The 24,074-nt window shown below is 35.1% G+C and overlaps 1 protein-coding gene across 2 annotated transcripts in view; it reads right to left on the bottom strand.

Moving 5' to 3' along the window:
* The window catches only part of diaph3 (diaphanous-related formin 3), a 475,404-nt gene that overhangs the window by 436,541 nt on the left and 14,789 nt on the right, over nt 1-24,074 (bottom strand). Inside the window, exon 2 of one of the 2 annotated variants that reach the window (XM_056468166.1) lies at nt 7,696-7,728. The exons of the other annotated variant lie outside the window; for it this stretch is intronic. Coding sequence (XP_056324141.1) covers nt 7,696-7,728 — 33 coding nt within the window. The remainder of the gene's footprint in view (nt 1-7,695; nt 7,729-24,074) is intronic. 2 annotated transcript variants of the gene reach the window in all.

Here is a 24,074-nt window from a genome sequence, read left to right as displayed (position 1 = left end):
TTTTCAGGGCTGTTTAGGTGTTTATGAGCGAGTCTGTGGCTTACTTTCATGCGATGTCTCTCTCTCCCTGCCTCACCGACAGACACTTTGATGTTACTAATGGCTTCATTCCTCTTCAATGCTCTTCTGATCACTCCACCAGACCCCTCTTCAGTAATTCAGCCTCTCAGCACCAAAACACATTTCTACCATGACCAAACATCAGCCCTCACTTGGGGGAAAAAAAAAACCCTCCATTATCTAAGAACAGGATTCGCTCATCAAAAACATGTTCTACAATATCCAGCCGCCCCACAAATTTAGCAAATGGTGCCCAGAGAATGCATGTGCTAATTACTAAGCTGATTCGCAGCTTGTTCATTTTTTCGCTGTATAAATTGTATAAATTGTATAAATAAAAAGTGTATAAATCTGCTTCTTGATCCAATAATATCTGCTAACATATGGCACTTGAATTTTTTTTATATATTACATTGTAATTTTTGTTTAATTCATTTTCATATTCATATAACAGTAACTTATTAACATTATTTTAAATGTTATTATACATGTAGTTAAAATCTATATTTTTGCATACTGGTTAGGGATGCACAGTATATCGCTTCAGCATCGATATGGCAATGTGATCATAATCCCATTGCAAGATCTGCAAAGTCGGGTTCAGTTTATTCATCCCTCAGGAAATTGAAGTGCAATTGTGCAATTGCATTGTAGCTGAACAAGAACCTCATTGAGTAATTGTGAAGTTTAACCTTAGAGAAATTTAGCTCGTTTGTTTTTAAGGCCAATGACTTTAAGATTTCAAGTGCATTTAATCATTAGGGATGCACCGATACCGATATCAGTATCAGGTATCGGGTCGATACTTGGTTAAAATTCTCATACTCGTTTCGTACATGAAAGGCCGATACAATGCACCGATACCACTCAACATTAATTTACTACATGGATGCGATTTGTTGTCCTAAATGACTTGAATGTCTTAATGTATTAATTATCCTAATGTATTATATATTAATAGCTTAGTTCTTATAAAACAATCAGTTTATAAAATACATTATTAACGAATCTTTAGGCCACTGAAGAATAAACCGAATACGAAATGTGATCCTTGCATAATGTTCACACCTAACAAGCTAGCACTCATTTTTTATATAAAACTATAAAATAATTAAAATTAATTATGTGTCTCTCTTAAATTAACACAGAATCCCTATCATTCATATACAATTTTTGTTATAACCTACACTTAAAGACTGCTCTAAAATGGTGTGATTGTGCTTTATTTTTTACCTATTTATGTTTTTTTATATATTAATTCCTTTGTTACTTTCCATTTTCAAGACTACACTCTCTGTAACACATTTATACGTTTTGATGTTAATATTTTGTGAATGTGGGCATACAATAAAAAAATAAATGAATAAAAAAAAAAAGAATTGTGATAAATTATGTAAAAAAATCTAAAGACTAGAGGCTAAATAAAAGCGCCTTGTCAGAGCTGAACATTACTGCAGTCACTGCACACGTGTCAGTTTACAGCTTCTGTAAAGATCAGACAGCCTATACACACACACAATCTCAATAAACACTTCATGGAAATGTATAAATATTTCAATAAGTATCATTAATGGAATATTTATGACGATAAGATCTTGCTTTTGGTTATATCGATACCTGCTTTGAGCTCGCTCTCTCTCTCTCTCTCTCATGAATTGATGTTTTAAATAACAGCGAGACATGCTACATTCAGTTTTTATTGTAAAATATACATAACTCAGTACACAGCAAAATTATATTTTTTGAATGACTTGCCTATTGGCGGCGTATATAATCGTTAAGCTAAAATAGGCTAAGCATATTTTTATGAATATTAAAACACATTAACACAAACTAGCTATGCTTAGATTTTTTTTCGTTTCCGTATATTTTTTTAATCAAACAAAAAATGCAATGAATGGTTTATTTTGGTTTCATTTTATTAGAATGAATATAATTATTAGGCGACACAACTTACACATAACATTGGCTCTGATTGCGTTTTTACAGATATCCTACAAATAGACTTTTTGGCTCAAAGACATTTATGGCTGTTAATTTCAGATTTCGCAAAGGCTTCAGCTATTCTGTCAGCCATTTCGTCACAGTTACTTTACTGCAAATTTTTAAATATTGGCTCATCTAATTTAACTTTTCATTCGATTAAAGCAGAAATATTGCCAGACAGATGAAGGAAATTTCGGTTTTGAAAGAGGGCAGCTTCAGTAATAAAAGACGTACAACACACACAAAGGACACACTCTTGTAAGCATATTCATCATTGATTTTTAGTAATAAACACATAATAATCAAGTGCAAAAAAGAACAGCGGAAAAAGTGCCTACTGCGGTTGCCGCGAATCCCCCGATGGTTGCTTTGTTTCTCTGCATTTGGCTTGTCAGTGGCGCGGCATTGCTAAATCACTTTTGTTTTAATAAAAAAGATTATTTATTATAAAAAATTGTGAGATAATGGTTGCATGATTTTTAAAATGAGAGTATGAGTTGCATACTTACGATTATTGATCTTATCTACCCCCGACCCACCTAGTTAAACATTAATAGGCTAATTTTTGATTACCTAACCCGTGGATTAACGGCTCATGAATATGAAAGAACTTAATAACTTGCCTAATTACCCTAACCTGCCTAGTTAACCTAATAACTGTTAAGCCTTTAAATGTCACTTTAAGCTGTATAGAAGTGTCTTGAAAAACATCTAGTAAAATATTATTTGCTGTCATCATGGCAAAGATAAAATAAATCAGTTATTAGAAATGAGTTATTAAAACTATTACGGTTACAAATGTGTTGAAAAAAATGTTCTATCCGTTAAACAGAAATTAAGAAAAATTTACAGGGGGGCTATTAATTCAGGGGGCTAATAATTCTGACCTCAAGTGTGTGTGTATGTGTGTGTATATTTTTTTTTTTTTTGTCCAAGTTTGGCTGTATAAATGTGCAACACATATTTCTTAACTTGCGTTATGGACAAGTTGATGCCAAACTAGTGTTGATGCTGACTGCCTCTGTCCTGCATCTGGATTTCCGCACAATTGGATAAAGAAGCTGCAAAGCAAAACTTTCTAAAATGTGCTTTGGAAACAAGCAGTCTGGATTTTCTCTCATAAACACATCAAATAGGCTATAGTTTTGATGATTTAGTGTACAAGCAACAAACCAACCTTTTTTTGCATTTGGAAAATTATAGTTATTAATCGTTATTATAAAATATAATTTTTTAAAATAGCCTACGTAGCCTAATCTACGAATCAAACACATCCAAAGATTTCATCACGCACAGCATACGCACACAAACCACGAGTGAGACAGAGAAATTATAAGCACACAAGCTCTGAGGTAAAATCAAATGCTCAAGACATAATCTTTAAACTAATGACATCTATTAAAAATGTTGACAGAGGTTTGTGATATAAGAATTACAGCAGATCATTAATTAAATTAACATTTTCCGGGGAGCAATTGATTTAAGGTAGCCTGCTATTGTTATATGACGGAGGAAAAAAAAAAAACATGATTGCAAAAAACAGCCTATGCCAGTTTAAAAAAGGATTCAGACAGTGTTTTGTTTTGTAATCTACATTTGTAATTTATGTGAAAATATCTAGGGCAGGACTATCCATTGTATTCTTTTTATTCAATTTATTCTGTTTTTCTATGCTGTTGGAAACACTGCAGGTAAGTGAAGATGTTCTGTTGTTAATATGTTCTGTATGCTGTGGTTTGCATGTTAAAATAAATCAGTATTTTAAAATGCAATATTTAATGTGTCAGACGCAAAATACACACGTCATATAATTTTTTTATTAAATAGTAATTTAATATTAATCTGACCAGTTAACGGTTAATATTCAGTTAATGAGCGGCAATTGTCCGTTGGCAAAATTAAACAAACTGAGCATCCCTAATTTGTCTAAGAAATTCTAAGAATAAAAAAATGGTTGCATTTAACATTTTATACCATGAAGTCTATGCAGTGTTAATTGTTTACATTTGATTATTCAATTTCTACTCGAATACAGTTAAAAAAATAAATAAATAAAGATGGTGTCTGTTTCCTTTATGCAGATTAACTGTGCTAAGAAACCATCCCAATCAATATAAAAATTATGAGTTCTTTCCAAATTGATTCATCTGATGAAGAACAAACATTGCAGTCACATATCGCACCGCCCTAACTGGTATATTTCCTTTCCTCTTAATCATTTCAAACTTATTAAATGTCAAATAAAATACCGACGTCACTATCAGCCACTCTGCATTCTAACATATTGGGCATCATAATAAAACGCATCCTTTGATAATTACTTATTACCCATCATCCAGGTGCTCATTTTGGACCACATTTGACTTTTCACTTTGAGAAAGAGTGAAAACGAGTGTCCCAGCGGCATCCATCTCATCATAATCCTGATTACTCTGTTCCTGGGTCTACCTTCCCTCTAGCAACGACAGACTGAGAATCAATACCAAACCAACACAAACAAAAACACATTTTGATGCTAATCGATAATGCAAAAGAAACAAAACACATTTTAAGACCACAAGAGTGATCTTATAATAAAGGAGGACGGTATGAAAGAGAGAGAGATGGAAACGAGTAAAGGACCCAGGAGGCGAGGAATTAAAGGAGAGAAGATTGAAATGTATTGAGGAAAGAGGAAACCTGGTGAAGAAATGAATAGTGAGTGAGCGGGGCAAAAGTGAGGAAAGCGAGAAGGATGATATGAGATCGAAAGGAGGATGAAGGTGATTGCGGTGCTAAATGCCAAAGTTGATGCTATTCACCATGAGGTGAAAAACGGCCACTGAGTTCTATCGATAAGATGGTCTCGGTGCTGTTTAAATTAACTGACTGCTCCACTCCATGACCTAAAGTCCTCCATCCAAAATATTTCATTACCTTGAGCTGCTGCTAGACGAAACAGATCCAGCTGCACAGGCTTGATACCACCAATGTTAATAAATTCAGACTAGTACATGAAATGCTAACAGGCTTCAGAATTCAGCTGGGCACCATCGTTGTTTCATCACTCTCACAAAAAAAATAATAATAATTCAGAAAACCAAACAAACAATTCCAGCTATCCTTGGTGAAAGGATTCAAAAACTCTGTTAATTAATTTGCCAGTTTTTGGAAATCTTTTCTTTTGTTCTTGTTGTGCAGCTTCAATTCAGGTCTGCATGTTGTTTTGTTAGGTCTGTCAAAATGACCATGAAATTATATGAAGAAAGGAATTTGTAGTGTACTCCCTCAATAAATAAATACTTTGCTTCATTCAGCCGAATGTGTCCAGTTTACTTTTATTCTCAATGAAAAGACTTTTATTGATAAGATTTTTTTTTTTTTTTTTTACAATTATTTTACAGAAGACAAATACTAAAATGTCATTTATCATTCAGTGTAACAACTGAAAAATGTATACAAAAAAAATCTAGTCAGACATGTTTAAGAAATACAATGCTTTGACTGGGTATTTGAAACTGCAGTCTGCCAATTTTGCCTTGTTATAGGATATATGCAGAAGTATGCATAAAGACTTTTATTTTTTTCAGTAACCTGGGTGAAACGCATCCAGTGAACTGTATGCTGACAAAATTGCAGCGTTTAAAGTCTGTTTTCTTTTTTAAAATAATCAACGATCTTCACTGCCTGATTGATATACAATATAAAGTGGTTCTCAGAATGTACAAGAAGCACTGCATTAACTTACATTTTTCTGTGCCATGTCTTTAAAATAAGGAATTTATTTTACCCCAGTATTTTCAATGGTGTTTCAGCGCTAGATGCTGAGGGGTGCGTGCATGTAAACGGCTTTTCATTACATTTTACACTTGAACAACTAAATGAATGCTGAAGTCTATTTAACTGATTATATTTTAAATACATTACAACATCGAGTTGTAATAGGAACCGTATAAAATTGAAACAAGTCACATTAACCGTTTACTGGAAGTTTATCTTTATGAAAAAACACTAGATGTGCATATATCCTATTGGTGAAAACTGTAATTCCTGATATTTGGAGAAGCATATTATTTACGTAGGCTACTATTTTGCTGCGTATGTATGGCTGTGTTAGGGCCAAACGGACTCTGCGGAAGTTTTTTGCTATTTCTGCGGGGAATTTTGGTAAAAATCTGCGGATTTCTGCGGAATAATTTTGGGAGTATCATAACTAAAACCTTAATATATTAAATAAAAAGTAATATCTTTTTAACTTTTATTTAATGTTTACAATGCAAATCCAATTAGATTCACTTTATTTGGTAAACAAAGCAAGTCTCTCATATAATATCTCTATTAAAAGACAGAAAATATTACTGTCAAAACTGCATTGTACTTAAATCAGATGAACATTTTCATATTAGTCAATAATATTACTTTAATTAATTTAAAAACTGAATAAGTATAGATTTACACACATTTACACAAGTAAATAAACAGAATTAATGATGGGCTAAAACCTGGACTTTGACCCACTACCTGGACTTTTGTATGTATATAAGACTTCCGTGTGTATAAAAACGTGACAATGACGACAAGACAAACAACGAACCATATTTCACACAAAAACCTGCCAGTTCCACTCAAATTACAAAACATTAATACAAGCTTAGAGCTGTGAATTGGGCAAAGGTAAGGACATAGTTTGGACACTGGCTGTTTATGTACTTGCTCAATTTTATTTTAGGTAATTATTTAAAAAATAACAATAATAAAAAGTTACAGACTTCAGCTTTAAAGATTACAGTGCAGCCCAAAAATATTAATTAATTGTATTTTTATTGCCACTATCCTTCAATAGATATTGCACATTTGTAGGCAAGAAGTTTATAATAAAGTAAAATGATAACGCTACATTTTATTATTTTAAATTAAGTGGCACAAGACTTTTTTTAACAGAAATATATTCACTCATGTTTTGACTTATTTTCAGTTATTTGAAACATTATATGCTCTAATATTATATTATGTAAATAAAATCACTTTATCTAGTTTAATTTGATGTAGGCACCAAAATGGGATGCAAATAAAGACTATCAAGTATATTCCACAAGTCCACAAGAAAATGGGTTAGATATGCTCTTAAAGGCTTTTGTTAAATGTTTGAAATTAACCAGATTGAAATTTAACAAACTTAAACTATAAAAATACAAACTTACCATGAGCTGAGCAGCTTCACAATAACTTATATAAGCATTACAGTTACATGCAGACTCATTAGTGATGTAAAAATAAAGCTTGACATGTTTGATTAGAGGCAGTTTTAAAGTGTTAGAGAACCAAGAAAAGAACCACTCGTCTCATGGAAAGCTTTAGAACATTCAAAACAGTTTATAAAAACATACATTTATACTAGAAGAAGATTAGTAAATCAAGTTTGCTAAAAACAAACTGATATTACACAGTTAGTTTTGGATCACACTGACTGTGAATGAAATGCTGCGGTTGTGGGAATGTCGTATTAGACATGGGTCCTCTGTTAGTCTGTGGTTAATAAATGTTAGACGTCACAGAAGAAATCAAATATAAGATGCAAGCTCGTTAATGAAGAACAAGACAGAAAATGAAATAGACTGAGCATCTGACAGAGCGAAAAAGCCAGAGTAAACCTGAATAAAGGACTCTTACCACATCATCAGTAAGTGTTCTGATGTTTAAGTGCTATAAACATTGAAAGAGAGAGAGAGAGAGAGACGTGATTAGAATAATTTCTCAGTGACACTGAAAATGACATTGTAGATCACATGACAGTTCACATGGCTGTACCAAACTTTTGATTCCAAGCCAAAGAGGATACAAATCTGACGTTTTAAAACGCATTCATGTTTAAAAGGTTTAAAATGCCATTCTCAGGTTAAATACGCCACACCAAAACTCTATATAGAAAAATCAATCTTTAATCCTGATGCAAACATGAGTAGGGATGCAACGATTAACTGATTTCACTATTAACCACGCTTTATTTCATCGCGGTTAATTAATTGTAAAAACTTTAACACCACATTTCTGCACAGAACCAAACTGCTGCAACTAAAAGTTATGCCAACTGTGCGCTAGTTTAAAGTTCTGGATTAAAGGCTGATTTTAACTATAGTTGAGGCTATTAATAAAAAGAGCCGTCCGCATATCCCGTCTACCCTGTGCAAGTTCGTTATTTTGAATGGAGGCATGTGGCTTGTGCGTGCATATTAGCAACAACGTTTATTTATTTATTTATTCATTTAGTCACTTATTTTTAGTGTCAAATTATTACTTGTGCCTGAATGCCAAAACCTTTTTTTACTCATTTTTAAATGCAAATAAAAATGAACTATTGTTTGTTTTTACTATTATTTTGTGCTGTATTAATTGGTTACTGGGCGACGCAGTGGCGTAGTAGGCAGTGCTGTTGCCTCACAGCAAGAAGGTCACTGGTTCGAGCCTCAGCTGGGTCAGTTGGCGTTTCTGTGTGGAGTTTGCATGTTCTCCCTGCGTTCACGTGGGTTTCCTCCGGGTGCTCCGTTTTCCCCTACAGTCCAAAGACATGCAGTACAGGTGAATTGGGAAGGCTAAAATTGTCCGTAGTGTATGAGTGTGAGTGAGCGTGTATGGATGTTTCCCAGAGATGGGTTGCGGCTGGAAGGGCATCCGCTGCGTAAAACATGTGCTGGATAAGTTGGGGGTTCATTCCGCTGTGGCGACCCCGGATTAATAAAAGGACTAAGCCGAAAAGAAAATGAATGAATAATTAGTTACTGAGCAGCAATAATACTTTAAAATATAAGGAGTTTTCTTGTGAATTACTAAACTAGTAGTGTTTTGAAATGAATGAATAAATGCATAATAATCGTGATTATTCCTCAGACTATAATTGTACAACCAAAATCTGTAATCATTGCATCCCTAAACACGAGTAACATGATATGCATTGACCTAGTTAACGACTATTGAGAGAGAGAGGGTAAATGCGCATACTGCATGCATGCCAAAATTCGCAACCAGGTGAAATGGTTGTAAAACGCACATCACGTATAAGAGAGAAAACATTTATATACCAACTTAATAGAAAAGTAATACAATATCAATATTCAAACTGATCTATGCAGTGTGTCAGCACATACATGCTTAAAAATAACTTACACTTCAATTAGATTGATTGGCTAGCATTTCTTGCAATACTTCCAAAATTTGAAGTTGCTTTGGCAAACATTTTCTGCTTCTGGTGTTCTGTTTAAGCATCGCAACACAAACACATGCACCAAACTTTCCAGCTAATTTAATGAAGCTGATGTGTAAGTAACAATATTGACAAAGAAAGCTCTGCATCCAAACTCTCACTCCTCAAAAACAACAACATCAATCAATACTCCAGTCTTTCATTAACATGAAATACACAAGACAATGCAGAAAATGCATCAACCTGTCAACCGAGCCTGCTAATGAGTTTCTGAGATTTACATTTTCATACCATAACAAACTGTGAGAACAGACAGATGAGTTTTTTCTGCTCTGAATATCTCAGCTGTTAATTTTTTTCTCTCAGATCAAATTTGTTGATTAATCCAAGAGGAGGAAATGCCTGCATATATGCATATATAGTTAAAAAAATTATCAAAAATGCAGTTATGGAGATGAGAAACAGCCATCTAATTTGATTTTACATCACTACCCCTTTGATAATTAATCGAGAACCTGAGCTCTGCATTCAGAGAGACAATTCAGAGAGACAAAAGATTGATGAGACCTAAAATATCAAGATGGAGATTTGAAATCACAAGCACTGCAATTGTGTAACTGCTCTCTGTGGTAACATGCATGATGCCATCTGTGTAAAGACAAAAGTTTCATAGGCGATTGTAAATGAGAAAATGTTCCTCGGTGACATATGAACGTGCTAATATGCAATTGGAATATCTGCATGTTGGATTAAGGACAAAATTATACCCATCTGTTGCTTTGGATCATGCACGCGCTCTGAGGAAAAACGGCTTTCGCGGTGCTCAGGAAAAGCATGTTTGCTAATGCTGCTGCGCTATTTCATTTTGGAAATTCTTTAGAGGAATGCTTTGCCAAATCTCATAAGGAGAAACAAAGCAAACAAACAAAACCACATTTTCGCCCGCATTCTTATTCGAGGTTCTTGCCAGTCGTACATTAGAGGAAGGAGAATAGGTTATTTAGCAGTAACCCAGCATGGCTCGTGCAAACGGTTCAACTCCATCCCAGATGGCAGGCATTATAATCAGTCAAACTCCAAATCTACATTTTCACAACCTCCCTCTAAACATTTACATGCTCTATTAATTCAGCTAGTGTTGCACACAATGGTCAAAAACACACAAACACACACGTAGTGCAGTTACTGGTGGCTTGGCCAAGCATCACAGCCATCAGTCTTACTTCATTAATGGAGTCAAAACAAATTCGCAAGCTTCTGTGTAAACACGCTGTGCTGGTGATCAATCAGAAAGTGTGTGCATGGGAAATGACCTTCATTAAAGAAACACAGACCTCCAAAAACACAAAACCCCTCAATCACAACGAAAGCCTCTCAATTACTGAAGCAATGAGAAATACCAGGAACAAGACAAGTGACCTTCTGAGAGACTTTTGAAAAAATCTTTATATGCCAACAACAACAAAAAAAATCTCAAATAACGAAGTAACCATGTCAATTTTGATCAAACCATAATATGCACGCTTCTAACCACTGTTTTTTAGCTTTCCATGTTACTAAATAATCAACTATGGTAAGAAGTTCCAGAACGGGCCTCAACTTCCCAATGAACTCCATAAACTATCAACATTAATTTTAAATTCAGCACTTTTCTGTGTTAAAAATCCTGACATTAATTACACCCCAAAGGTGCCTATTGCACTGTCACTTTAATGTAAAAAAAACGCATCCAGATAAAGAACCTGCAGATATAAAGACTTCAAAACGAGTGAAAAAGTAATTGGATGAGATAAAACCACGAGCATCAAAAAGAAAACAAATATTTATGAGGCTAATTGCAGAACCTTCCCTCTACTTGTCAGTCACTCTGACAGTGTTTGTTTACTCAATCTGCCTGAGAGAAAAAACTAATTATTTAAAACATACCCCAAACATGCAATTAAAAAGAAGCTGTTGTCATACTTAATTTAGCAGAGACAGCAAATACATCTTATGCTACTTGGCTATAATTATATTTGCTTTATAATTATCTAAATATCAGGTGATCCTCCTCCTCTGCAGTCATAAGTTCTGACAACAATTTATTATTATTATTATTTACAAAAACCAAACATGCATGTAGTCAAATTTCACAACTAATTTATTTGCAAGATCTTGTTATTCATTTAAAATTTCATCCAAATCTCAGGGCCTAAATATAGAGCCTTTATTAAGTGCACTCCTAACTTTTAGACTGTGCTCATCTTATAACTTCCACCTCCTCAAATTATTCATAATGTTGATGTTGTTTTATTATTATTATCAACATGAGTATATTATAGTTATCACATTTGTCTGTCCACCCCTTGATCTTTCAATCTTATTATTATTATTATTAATATTATTATTAATTTATCAGTATTATTGTAATAGTTTTTCTTCTTGTTATTCTTTTTTATTATTATTCTTTACTTTGTTTTCTTGTTATTTGTATATTATCATTATTATAACAATGTTTTTTCTTTATTCTTATTTTGTCTGCTTGTCTTTTTTTTTTTTACTTTTTCTTCCCTTCATTTTCTTCTTTTACTTTTTCTACTTTCTTCTCTTTCTTTTTCTATTTCTTCTTAATCTTCTGTTGCTTCTTTCCTCTTCTACTTAGTATTTTTATCCTTATTTGTCCTCTTCCTGATTTCCAGTTGTAGTATCAGTTGTAGTAGATGTTGTTGTAGTAGTATCAGTAGTAGTAGTAGTAGTAGTAGTAGTAGTAGTAGACGTTGTGGTAGTAGTATCAATTGTAGTAGATGGTGTTGTTGTATTATCAGTAGTATTAGTAGTAGACGTGGTAGTATCAGTGGTAGTAGTAGTAGTAGTAGTATCAGTAGTAGTAGACGTTGTGGTAATAGTACCAGTTGTATGAGTAATAGTAGTAGTAGTAGTAGTTATGGTAGTAGTATCAGTTGTAGTAGACGTTGTTGTTGTTGTAGTAGTATCAGTAGTAGTAGTGGTAGTAGTTGTAGATGTTGTAGTAGTAGTATCAGTTGAAGTAAACGTTGTTGTAGTAGTAGTCATTGTTGTGGTAATATCAGTATAGCAGACATTGTATTAATAGTAGTCGTTATGGTAGTAGTATCAGTTGTAGTAGACGTTGTTGTTGTTGTAGTAGTATCAGTAGTAGTAGTGGTAGTAGTTGTAGATGTTGTAGTAGTAGTATCAGTTGAAGTAAACGTTGTTGTTGTTGTTGTAGTAGTAGTAGTCATTGTTGTAGTAATATCAGTATAGTAGACATTGTATTAATAGTAGTCGTTGTTATGGATGTAGTAGCAGCAGTAATTAGCACACACATGCCAGTACCAGTATTGTTTTTTTGTTTTTTGTTTTCGATTTTTCATCAGTTCTTTGTTGTTTTGTTTTCTTTGTGTGTGTGTGATCCCAATTTGTGTACATATTGCATATTCTAATTAAAAATAAATAAATAACTTTCAGACTATTTTACAGTCACGTTTGAGACGTTTAACCTTGTTAGCAGGGAGCTAATTACAGTTCATAGACCTAACCTCAACCTCCCGATCTCTGCTGGAAACCAGCATATGGCAACTCCGCCAACAGGATTAACTTCAATTCAACTGATCTCAGAAACCGTTATCAAGGAAAGCACCTCTCCCTTCCTCAGAGCTAATGGCAAACTTGGCTTTACTGTACAGTGTGTCAAGAACATAAAGGAGCTGGTCACCATGATTAGACTGCTAAATCTGGTCAAAAACATGTATAGCTTTTAACCTTTCCACTAAAAGACATCAGAAGTCTCTGCCTTCAAATCATGTCAACTCTAAACTATGAATTTCAAACAATAAGTGCTCTTTTGATGCTCTGTTGGGGGGTGTAATGGATCAGCACAGGGCTGGAATTGCTGTTGGAATTGTAGTGTTAATTAAGTGAATAGTTTATTATTATTATTCTTACATATATATACATATATACATATATATACATATACACATATATATACATACATATACATACATGCAACCATATGCATCAAGCAGAATTGATAATTCATCTTCAGAATTATGAATAGTTGTACTCTGATATCATCACTGTCCTATATTATACAATTATTTAATATTTTGCATAATTTTGCCTGAGAATATTTAGTAATAAAAAACAAAAATGAGAAAAAAATATTCTAAAACACATTTAAATAGGGCTGGGCGATTTGGCCGAAAATAAAAATCTCAATTTTAACTCTATTAAGATTAATGAATGATTATTTTATTTATTAGTTTCATAGTTTTATAAATTCATAGTTCACTGAAAAGTTTTGTACAGTTAATATGCTCACATATTACAAGTAAGAGATGTTTGAATGTAGGGTGCATTACTTGATTTTAAAATAATAGAAGGAAACATACACTATCTACCATCTATGATTATTTATTGAACATCAACGTTGAACAACGGAAATTAAAACACACATTGCCTAAAACTAAATCACTTTTTTCTTATAAAAAACTGAACGAATAACTTGCAATTTTGGAAACAAAATAAATCATTATTTCATTGTTTTTCATGTTAAAAGTCTCTTGCATATCCGGTAAATAATATTTTAAATTGTGCATTTCTTGCATCTTCTGTAAGCAAATGTTTTAATTAAAAAAAATATATATTTTAATGTAATGGAAAGTATGCCTTCTCAAGGCATGTCTGGCGCAGCATCGTCAATCGTCAATGTAGTGCAAAGTAACACAATAGTAACAAACAGAGCAGGGTCACGTAACTCTACATGCGGTAAGGTAAGTAATTGAAAAAAATGACCTGGAAAAAATAGATCTATTATTGGATCTGAATGTCGATTTCAAAAACTTTGATTCATCACCCAACCTTACATTTAACACAAAAAAACATAATGAATTTGGTCACATGACAAAGATTAAAGATCATATGATGCTCGAACCTGCCCTGAGTCTGAACTGACGCACTACTCCAACTCCTTCAAACAAGTTAATATAATCACAAAACATCAGCTCTCACAGGAAAGCAGTAAAGCGCTTCCTCTGGGTGAAAACAAAATCTTCCTCCACAAAAGGCTGAGAGGAAACAGCAGGTTCAAGGGTCCCTCTGTGAAGCACTTGAGAACATAAGAGTCATGTTTCAGAAATTAATTAACTTCACACAAAGGAGGAAGACTCTCACAGCCACCGGGGCGTGTCTAGACTTCTGCTGTTTCGTTATTCAACTCCCCACCGTCGTTCTTACAGCCTTCAGCCATCCCGCCATCTGCATACTCGTATTCAAATCGAGCTCTGTCCCAATACAGACTCGTTTGAACGAATAAGAAGAGAGATAATTATCATGCTCTCCAAGCACATACGCTCTCGATTCATTATGCACAGACAAATGTAAAATCACACTGAATTCTCTCTCACGGCTAACATTCTGCCTTGAGTTTTCAGCAGAAAGATAGTGGAGCAAACTTTCTGCTAATCATTCACAAGACGTGTTACAGCCAGATGAACCATTTGCTGGAGAGAGAGGGGGAAAAACTGTGAAACTGTATACTGTACATGGGCTGGATAAACCATTCTGACTGAAGACCAGACAAACAAAAACAGTCTACATGTCATGAAGGGCAAGCAGTGGGAGATCCTCATTAGAGCGGAGGTCAACGGGAAGGATTGAGTTCAGGTATACTAACGAGATCAACACACCCAACCACAACATGGCCAGCCAGAGGTCTGGCCCACCTCAACCAACGAATGGAGAGCTGACCGCCTCCAGTCAAGATGAAGAACAAGAGAAAGTTGAGTTACAGAGGTAAATCGCTACACGCTTTGATATTTCTGAGCAGTTACAGCCAATATTTTATGCCAAACACTACATGAAAAAGTCAAAATAGAAAAATAGAAACGCACGGATTAGGTCTAAAGCAATCCAAATGCACTGTCATAAAAATAAATTATTAATTCACCGATCCCACAAACCTTTACTTTTCTCAGCCCAAGTCAAACCATTATCACATTTAATATGCGTGTTCATCTGACTTGAATCAGTGCGTGCTGTATACAACACATAGGAAGAGATGATGCCAACCATAGGACATCCAGGACAACACATACACTTGATACACTTCATTAAAGAGTCATGAAACCCCCCTCTTTCAGTTCAAATCTACCTCAGAATTTTTTCAAAAAATGCTCTGAGATGGGCGTGAAGCATTGCGAGCAGACGGAGAAATTGGCGTGGCTGGTAGAGCTGGGGAAAAAGAAGGGCTTTTGTCAGTTGGCGCACCAGCTCAAAAAAAAAAAAAAAAAAAAAAAATCAGACAAAATGTGAGGAGACCCATGATTTTTCATCTTTTGAACAATGACGGTATAATATCATGGTATTACTTTCAATAGCAAAATAATATATATCTCAAGGAAGAACGGACAAAAGAAAGTCTCACTTCTATCACTCTTTAAAAGTTTTGGTTTGGGTCATTGTAAATGCTCAGTCTCGTTATGAGCTGATCTTCATTTCTCTGTGTTGGTGGAATAAAGCAGGCGAGTCAGCCGCACCAATTTATGAGCAGACAGAGCAGGATTCTCGCGATGACCACCAGCGCATTTCCGCTCTTTGTTATGAGCCGTAGTTTCAGAGTAAACTTAGTAAAGGTGAGTTTCTTTGGCGATGATGTGTACAGTGTTAGATTTTATATTTAGCAGACATTTGCGCTGAACACGCGGTGAATGCAACGCATCGAGATTCGGGCACCTTCTCCGAAAACACTCGATCTCAGCTGGCGGATCAACATTTACTTCATGTCATGATCGCTGTCATCTGCGCCATTATTATTATTATAACTTTAGGTGAGGTTTGCAAACCTGTGCACTTTTCACTCTTCAGCCGTTTGCATTTCCTACAGTAACAAAAGCTCCCTGTTATCTGACAGCGGGAAGCGTTGAGTGACTGACTGCTAATATAAACCAATACAGTGGCAGGGTAGAGCGATTCACCAAGTTTTTAGAGAAAATCAAATCAGATTGCACTACAACCATTATATTCAGTCGCACAAATGCTCCCAAATATATTATGAGGGCACATAGATTAAATTTCGGGCGCTCATGCGACCAAAATGGTTGCAATTTCGAGCCCTGTAGTATAAGGACATGTATTCAGACCACAACTGAACGTTTGAAGAAAATTTAATGCCTTATTTAGAATTAGCTATTATTGATGTAAATGCAGCCGTTCAAGGCGCATAATTGATTTATTACGGTATTGACGGTATTAGAAAATCCATGTCGTAGCGCAATATCACACCGGTGATGACTATGACACCGGTGTACCGCCCACCCCTATTACAAAGTATAAATGCAAAGAAATAAACTAAGTAATTTAATGCTGTGACATTCAAGATAGGCTACTCATAATTTCATTTAATATATCCACATTTTGTTATATCATTATAAAGATAACCATGTTTATATAAACACTATAAATGAGGAGGACTTCTCTCCTCCTCAATCCCCGGATCTGAATGCATGCAGACACAGTGGATAGCAGTACAGCAGGTCTCTTTCCCTAGCTATTCCAACCATTAAACCTGCCGGTAATCTGGAGGATTTTAAACATATGGCGAACATGGCAGCATGGATAGGCGATGTGTCTGAATCGTAACAAACTCAACTGATAAACGACAAAGTTTGCCATTATCCAATTCTCGCACAGCCCTCACAACAAAAATGCTTGCAGCAAACCAGCAGCTTTGCTGTATCGCCTTTGACAGCATTGCGAGGAAAACCACGCAAAAAACCCAGTAGATCATGGAAACAAACACATACAAGCCTTCATGAACAGCTAAATACTGCTTGTCATGCACGGCCACTGTCATGCACGGCCGCTGTCTCACAGGCGAGTCTGTGGTCATTGGAATGCACCATATGGAATGCACAAGCTCTCATGAATAATTAAGAAGCAGGGTCTACTCATAGGATAACTCAGCTATGAATAATAATGAGAAACTGACTAGCAGATTTGCGCCACATCACCGATTTTGATCCCGCCCCAAAAATTATTTAAAACCCCGGAAGAAGAAATTAGCTGGCAAAAACTCAAAATTATCCAGTTTTCCCCAGTTACAGCTAAAAGGTGCTAACATTGTCTTAAATGATGCTCAACACACAAATCTGTAAAAATCTAAAAATAGTACTTCAGGGTATCTTGAACCTTTAAACATGTACACATAGACATCACCTACAATATATGCAATAAAATTGCGGGTTAATCATGTATATAATAACTTATATTTGATTGTAACTTTAACTTAATCTGATTGTAATGCAATAACGTGCACCTTTTGTAAAGCTGCTTTAAAACAATAATTATTAGAAAGCACTATATAAATAAACTTGAATTGAATTGAACTTATATCATGTGCTTAAAATGTTTAAAATAAAAGATCATTAATATGTGGAATTCAACAACATGCAAAACAATCACAGTGTCACAGTCCAAGTATGTAAAATGTATTCAGCTAGATCCAGATGAAAAACGATTTACTGCATTAGCATTCTTGGTAAATAAGCATAATTAATCATTTACAATGCAAGGTAACATAGTTCATTTTTATTACATTAATGTTTTATCTCATGCCACCTTGACTCACCAGTAAATACTCCAACTGTTTAGTTGTTTTTTTATATAACTTGGTCAGTGTAACCCATGGTCTCTGGAAATTCTAGTGCATTCAGAATCCATCTGAAGGACCTTGCAAAGATGCATTGTGTTTAATGGCAGAGTAAATTCAGCACTGGGATTTCTTTCACACTGTCAAATGGATGCAAATGGCTGAGCTCATTAAAACAACCATAGTAACAACATCTGATGTAGCATCAGTGCTTCAATGCAATGGTCTCTGAATAAATTAAAACCTATCAAAAGCACCTTCATTTGGCAGGCATCTCATTAGAAATAAAACCACTTGAAAAGTAATTTCAAAAAGAAATGTAATAATACTTTGGACCATTTAATGGTTTTGCTGAATAAAAGTAAAATGTTAAACAAATATACCCCTTTAAACTTAATATTCACCAAGAAAATATTATTTTAATTCATATTAAAATGAAAGATTTTGGTTCCCAGTACTGGGTTGCAGCTGGAAGGGCATCCGCTATGTAAAAATAAGGTTAATTCTGTTGTGGTGACCCCTGATGAACAAAGGGACTAAGCCGAAGGAAAATGAATGAAAGAAAAATTGTCCGAAAAATAAAGCATTGGACAACAATAGACAAATAGATCAAAAAGTTGCATACTAACAAGTAATAATCTTGTAAATTAAACATTAGCCAAAGCAATCTGATTATTTGTCATTTGCTTCTGCTTTTGTTATCCATGATCAATAAGAAAGAAAAGACTACAGATTCTCAGATTCTCTTTGAAACACAAATTGTCTATTCATCCTAGTCCTACCGATAAATAAAACACTAAGATGTGTTGGCCACAGACACTGCACACTACATGAAGCCAAACAGCATGAGAGATGTCACCGATTCGAGAACTGGCAGGGGACTGGGTTCTCGAGCCAAGTGCAAGCACAAGCAAACATAGCCCCCCTAACTAAATTCTCAGTCAGTCAAACAGACAGAAACTTCACAAAAACTTGGCTACAATGGCAACTAGGTTAATTGGGAGTTTGTTGATACACAGCAGTAACTTCAGTGCATATATGACCTGCATGTTTTCTTAAAAGGGGAACACATGAGGGCTATCACAGAACAGAGAAACAGTGTGTGGCTATGCATCTAGATATTCGTTTTAAAATAGAAAAGCATATATAGCTCTTGTTGCGAGCACCGTTTTATATGACTAATCCTATTCTTGACGCATTACTAATCATGTTCCCCTTGGAATGAATGCCATCATTTGCTGAAGTCCTCTGTTGCTATTCCAAACAAGGCTAGTCCAACAATTGGCAGAGAAAGCAGGAGAGCCTTGAGAGGACTGGATTGTCATTCGAGGCAGACTCTGTATAACCTTCAGTGCTGAGAAGTCCTATTCATACAAATCAGGATGAGCAAAACGGAACTGCCAAAATGCAGAGACGTCCTTATTCAAGGCATGAATAAATAAATCATTCTGAAAATGTAATAAAAAACAATATTAATAATAGGCTGTGCTGCGCCCCCTCAACTCAATTTTCTGGTCTTTTCTATTCGTTCCTTGCACCTGTCTAATTAAAAGGACTTATTGCCATAATTAACAACATTAGCTGGTTCACCCGCTTGTATTATAAATAACACTGTTTATTAGGTCACCGCAATCGGTCATCCATCATATCAGCCTTCAATGAAAGGTCATCCGTCAATGTCAATGATAGCAGTCTTCAACATGCGCTACTCTCCAAAACACTCAAAGTTCCAATTGTAAGCAAATTGTTTGTGAGCAAATATGTGGTAAAATAAAATAATAATGATTAATTTATAAACAAAAAAAGCAGAGATATTCTTCAAATTATGATATGTGGGATTCTAGATCGATATATACAGTTTATGCTGAGTTCAGACTGCACGATTTTCAAAGTAGTCGCAGCACAGAGGTTTTCACACTGCATGACTTTACAATGGGAAGAATCGCTGACAACTTGTATCGGTCCACAAACTACATCTCACAACCAAACACACATGAGAAGAGACATGGAAACAATGCGAGGTCACGTAGTATATCTTTTGTCATTAACTAGACTACATAATGAGAAAGAAAACTTTAGTGGGGCAGAAAATGTTCTTTGCTCAGCTGACTTTTGAAGGGAATAATTTCTCTTCCATCTTTTTCGACCCGGTTGTGGTATTGCTCAGATGGCACATCAAAGAGGTGTTCCTGCCAAATTTAAACTAGTTTTTTCTACATTTCTTGGGTCCAAATAGACTGAAAAGACGTCCTTGACTTCTTCCCCAACATCCCACTGACCTGCATATACCCATACTAGTGGATGATGCTCTTTCATTGGCTGTAGGTAATTGCTGATTATTTTCAATCAGAACACTTTTCACAGTGCATGATTTGGAGTCGACTCATCTGCGATTCTTTCAGACCACGTTTTTGATAGTTCACACTGTGTGATTGTAACTCAAGTGAACGAGCACCGATTTGCCTGGGATTTCAGGCATTTGTCAGCAATTTCTGAAAACCGGAGAGTCAAAATCTGGGCAGCTAAAATCATGCAGTCTGAACTCAGAATTACTCACTACAAAAAGGAAGAAAAGTTTTCCCCAAAAACAGATCAAGGTTAGGGATTTCACCCAGTAAAAGTTGCTAAGAAACCCATATCTCCTAGCTAGAATTTGAGATGAGAAGAATAAAACACATTTATTTGTCAAGTCTAATTAAGGAAACATATTTCAAACATAAAATTCATATTTTCCACCAATTTTTTTTATAGTTATGTAAATGTAGTAAATGTGTGGCATACGTTTTTCTCTTTTTCAGTTACAAATAAAAATATGTAAAGTAGGCATGGCCTGGTATACGATTCTGATGGTATGATAAGCTTGGATAAAAATATTAAGGTTTGACAGTATTGTGAGTACTGCTCTAAAATATATTCCTTTTAAATGTCTTGGGTAAAAAACAAAAACTTTTTTTCCTCTTTAAACACAATATTTTTTACAATATACATTTTATTTTGAGAAACTGATATTTTGGAACAGTGAACATGTCAGGCTTAATAATTCATATGAATCATTGACTTCAGTCTAAATGAATTTCAAAACCACAGATTTCTTAACATCTTAAAACGGCATCTTTGGATCTGTTTTCTGCTGGAGATACTGTTGTCCTAAAAACAAAAAAAATTTATATATTGTTTTTTATTTACAAATACCGTAGAAAAAGTATAAACGAAAAAACGCGGTGTACCATGAAAACGGTTATCATCCCATGCTAAATGTAAAGTTATTAGTGGGTAAATACTCCTTTAAAATAACATTTCCTGCATATGTCTCCACAAAATATTCACCAAAAATGTGATAACAAATGAAACTATGCTATACATTTCCACATTGGACCCTCTTTTCATCATTATTTCAAATTAATCACAATCTATGGCTTTCACACGCTAAAGAGAGAACAAGAGCACAAGGACTACCTCGCAACAAAAAACAACAACAGGTAGGTAGATCTGTGGACTTCAAAGAAAAGTGATGTAATGGACGGAGTAATGAGTGAATGGGTGGCATGGGGTCTAACAGCAAGAAGGTCATGCTGAAGCTTTAACGGAACATACATGAATGCCAAACAGATTCCTCCATCGACACTTTGCCAGGAGAGGCTATTAAAATCAATCCAGTAGCACCTCAGCAGAGGTGAGAGACGCTAATCATGTCAATTGCAGTCCATTAGGCTCAATCACACCCACCTGCCGGTGATTGTCTTAACCTTGGACGTCAAGACCAGAGAGGCAGTGGAGCAATCGGGCTCAGTATGCAGATGCCATCAACATCTGTCAGTCCACTACCCACTCTAGACACTCTGCAGGAATGGAGTGGCAGGAATACATGTCGCAGGTGCACGTGATGGAGTACTGAAGCAAATATTTAAGATTGAAGTGCTGATATGCTGTAATACAAAAAGGAAAGCAATGTGGTTTGCTCAGAGATACTATAACTACGATTCCATCCATGTATTTTTATGGGCATTTTGTAGGAGTGTGACGAGACGCTTACTCCACGAGACGGGACGAGACATGAGATTGGGTTCACGAGAACGAGGCTAGACGAGACTCTTACCCTATTTTTTTTTTTTTAAGAAATCTTCAATGATGAGATATATAAATGGAAAATAGTCTTTTATTCAACTGAAAAAATAAATAAATAAACAAAATGCAAAACTCTTTAGGTGCTTTTTTTTTTTAAATAACTGAAACTTTTGTATAGTTGTATAGTTTGTATAGTTTTGAATAACTTTTTTAAATTTAATGAATTCTATGGAGTAAAGGACAAGCAAACACTGATAAATATTTAGCTAATATACAAATGGAAAATAATGTTTAACCAATGTTAAATATTATTGGAAAATAGTTTATTCAACTGGGAAAAAGTACATTTAAAAAAATGAAATTAAATAAAATAAAAAAATTATAAATACAAAAACTAATAAAAAATTCACAAAATGCAAAACAATTTAGGTGATTTTTAATCAACTTGTAAAGAATGGTATTTTATTTCTATTTTAATAAATTATGGCATAAAGGACAAGCAAACACTGCTAAATATTTAGCTATAAACTCTACTTACTGGTAGCTGTGAACCTACACTGGTCTCACGGTTCGGTTACGTGGGCATTTATAGCAAACAATATAAACATATATAAACATTCCTCTCGCTTTCTGATCCTTGTCTAACAAGTTCTCTTAGATCTTACGCTGCGCTCTTCACAGATGAGTGACACTGATAAGCGGCAGCGGTAATCACAGACAAGGTGGAGAAAACTCTGCAGACACGCGCTCGTGTCTGTATCCAGAAGTATCGTTGTAAAGGTCGAAAGGAGAGGAAAAGTCACGCCTTCAGGTCAAATGGGCTACAGTGATAAAGAGAGAAATGTAGTTTACTTTCATTCTCTCAAATCGCAGTGAAATAGGGGCCTCTGCTGTAAGTGTCAGTGAAAGACTGTCCAGTAAACACACACGCAGTGAAATTGTGCACCGTTTCTGCATTTTTAAGTACTGTAGTTGGAGCGTTGTAAATACTCGCACTCGCCTCCCTCACCATAGTAAGCTACGGCGGCACAGACAATTATGTCAAACAGCTGTGTATGCCTTTTCCTGTCGCAAAATGTGACAGTAATTTTACAACGAATTTTAAAAGTAATTACAACGGTAATAGTTTACTGCGTTTACATGTTTGTACTGCACTTGACTTCAAGAATTCAACTAAAATAGGAATACTCCACATGTCTTAATTCTATTTGTGTTTACGATTATGACTTTCAGCATATCTAAAGTGCTATTACACTGCATGGTTACAAGCCGTGGCTAATTTGTGTAGCAGCAGTTGTAGCAGCCGATGCTTTTGGATGGGGCAACCTTTGAACTAAAAAAAAAGCAGCTATGTCACACCCGTCCAAGCAACCGAGTGACACGCAACACCAATGCAGCCCGGGGTTGCTAGGTGTGTGCAAAGCACTAGATGTGCAGTTTAAATCCAATCCTGCCTCCAATCTGAAGTACTAAATTCACCCTCACGCTCCACCATAACATCAGATTACAACTTCCGAGACAACTTTACACCTCGACAAGAAATCTCATTGTGATTTTGTCTTGCGAGATCTCATAGCCCAAGATCTTTTCATATCCCAAGCATTTTTCATATGCACATAAAAAAAAATAATAAATAAATAAATTTAAAAAACGGTTGAGGAAAACGCCATGATGAGCATAAATTTTGAAAATGCGCATAAAAAAAAAAACGGATGCGCAGAGTAGGATAAACTTTTTATTCAATAAGAAAAGATGTGCATAAACTATGATTGAAACACTTTTACCGAACCAATTCCAGTATGCACATAAAAAAAAAAAAAAAAGTCATGTGATAATGTTATAAGAGATCACGTGTGAGAAAATGTGTGTGAATGGACAAGCCAGCCGGCTGAGCGCATTGTAAAACATCTTAAATGTTGTTCTGGTCATTCTAAAACGCCTCAACCGCTTCAGTATTAGTGTTATTATATTATTAATTATCTCCAGAACTGTCAAGAGTGTCTGTGTTCCGAGTCTCACGCCTTCAAATGCAACCACGCGCTTATTACATGTCCGTATTTGTCTTCTGAGGCGCAAATTATTTATTAAATAAAGAAAAGATTCAGACAGCTTCTCCTACCACAGCAAATTCCGCTTTTA

This window comes from Danio aesculapii, chromosome 11, assembly GCF_903798145.1.
Source record: "Danio aesculapii chromosome 11, fDanAes4.1, whole genome shotgun sequence".
Classification (NCBI taxonomy): domain Eukaryota; kingdom Metazoa; phylum Chordata; class Actinopteri; order Cypriniformes; family Danionidae; genus Danio; species Danio aesculapii.
The sequence above is the reverse complement of the archived record's forward strand: the minus strand, read 5'-3'. Positions and strand labels throughout refer to the sequence as shown.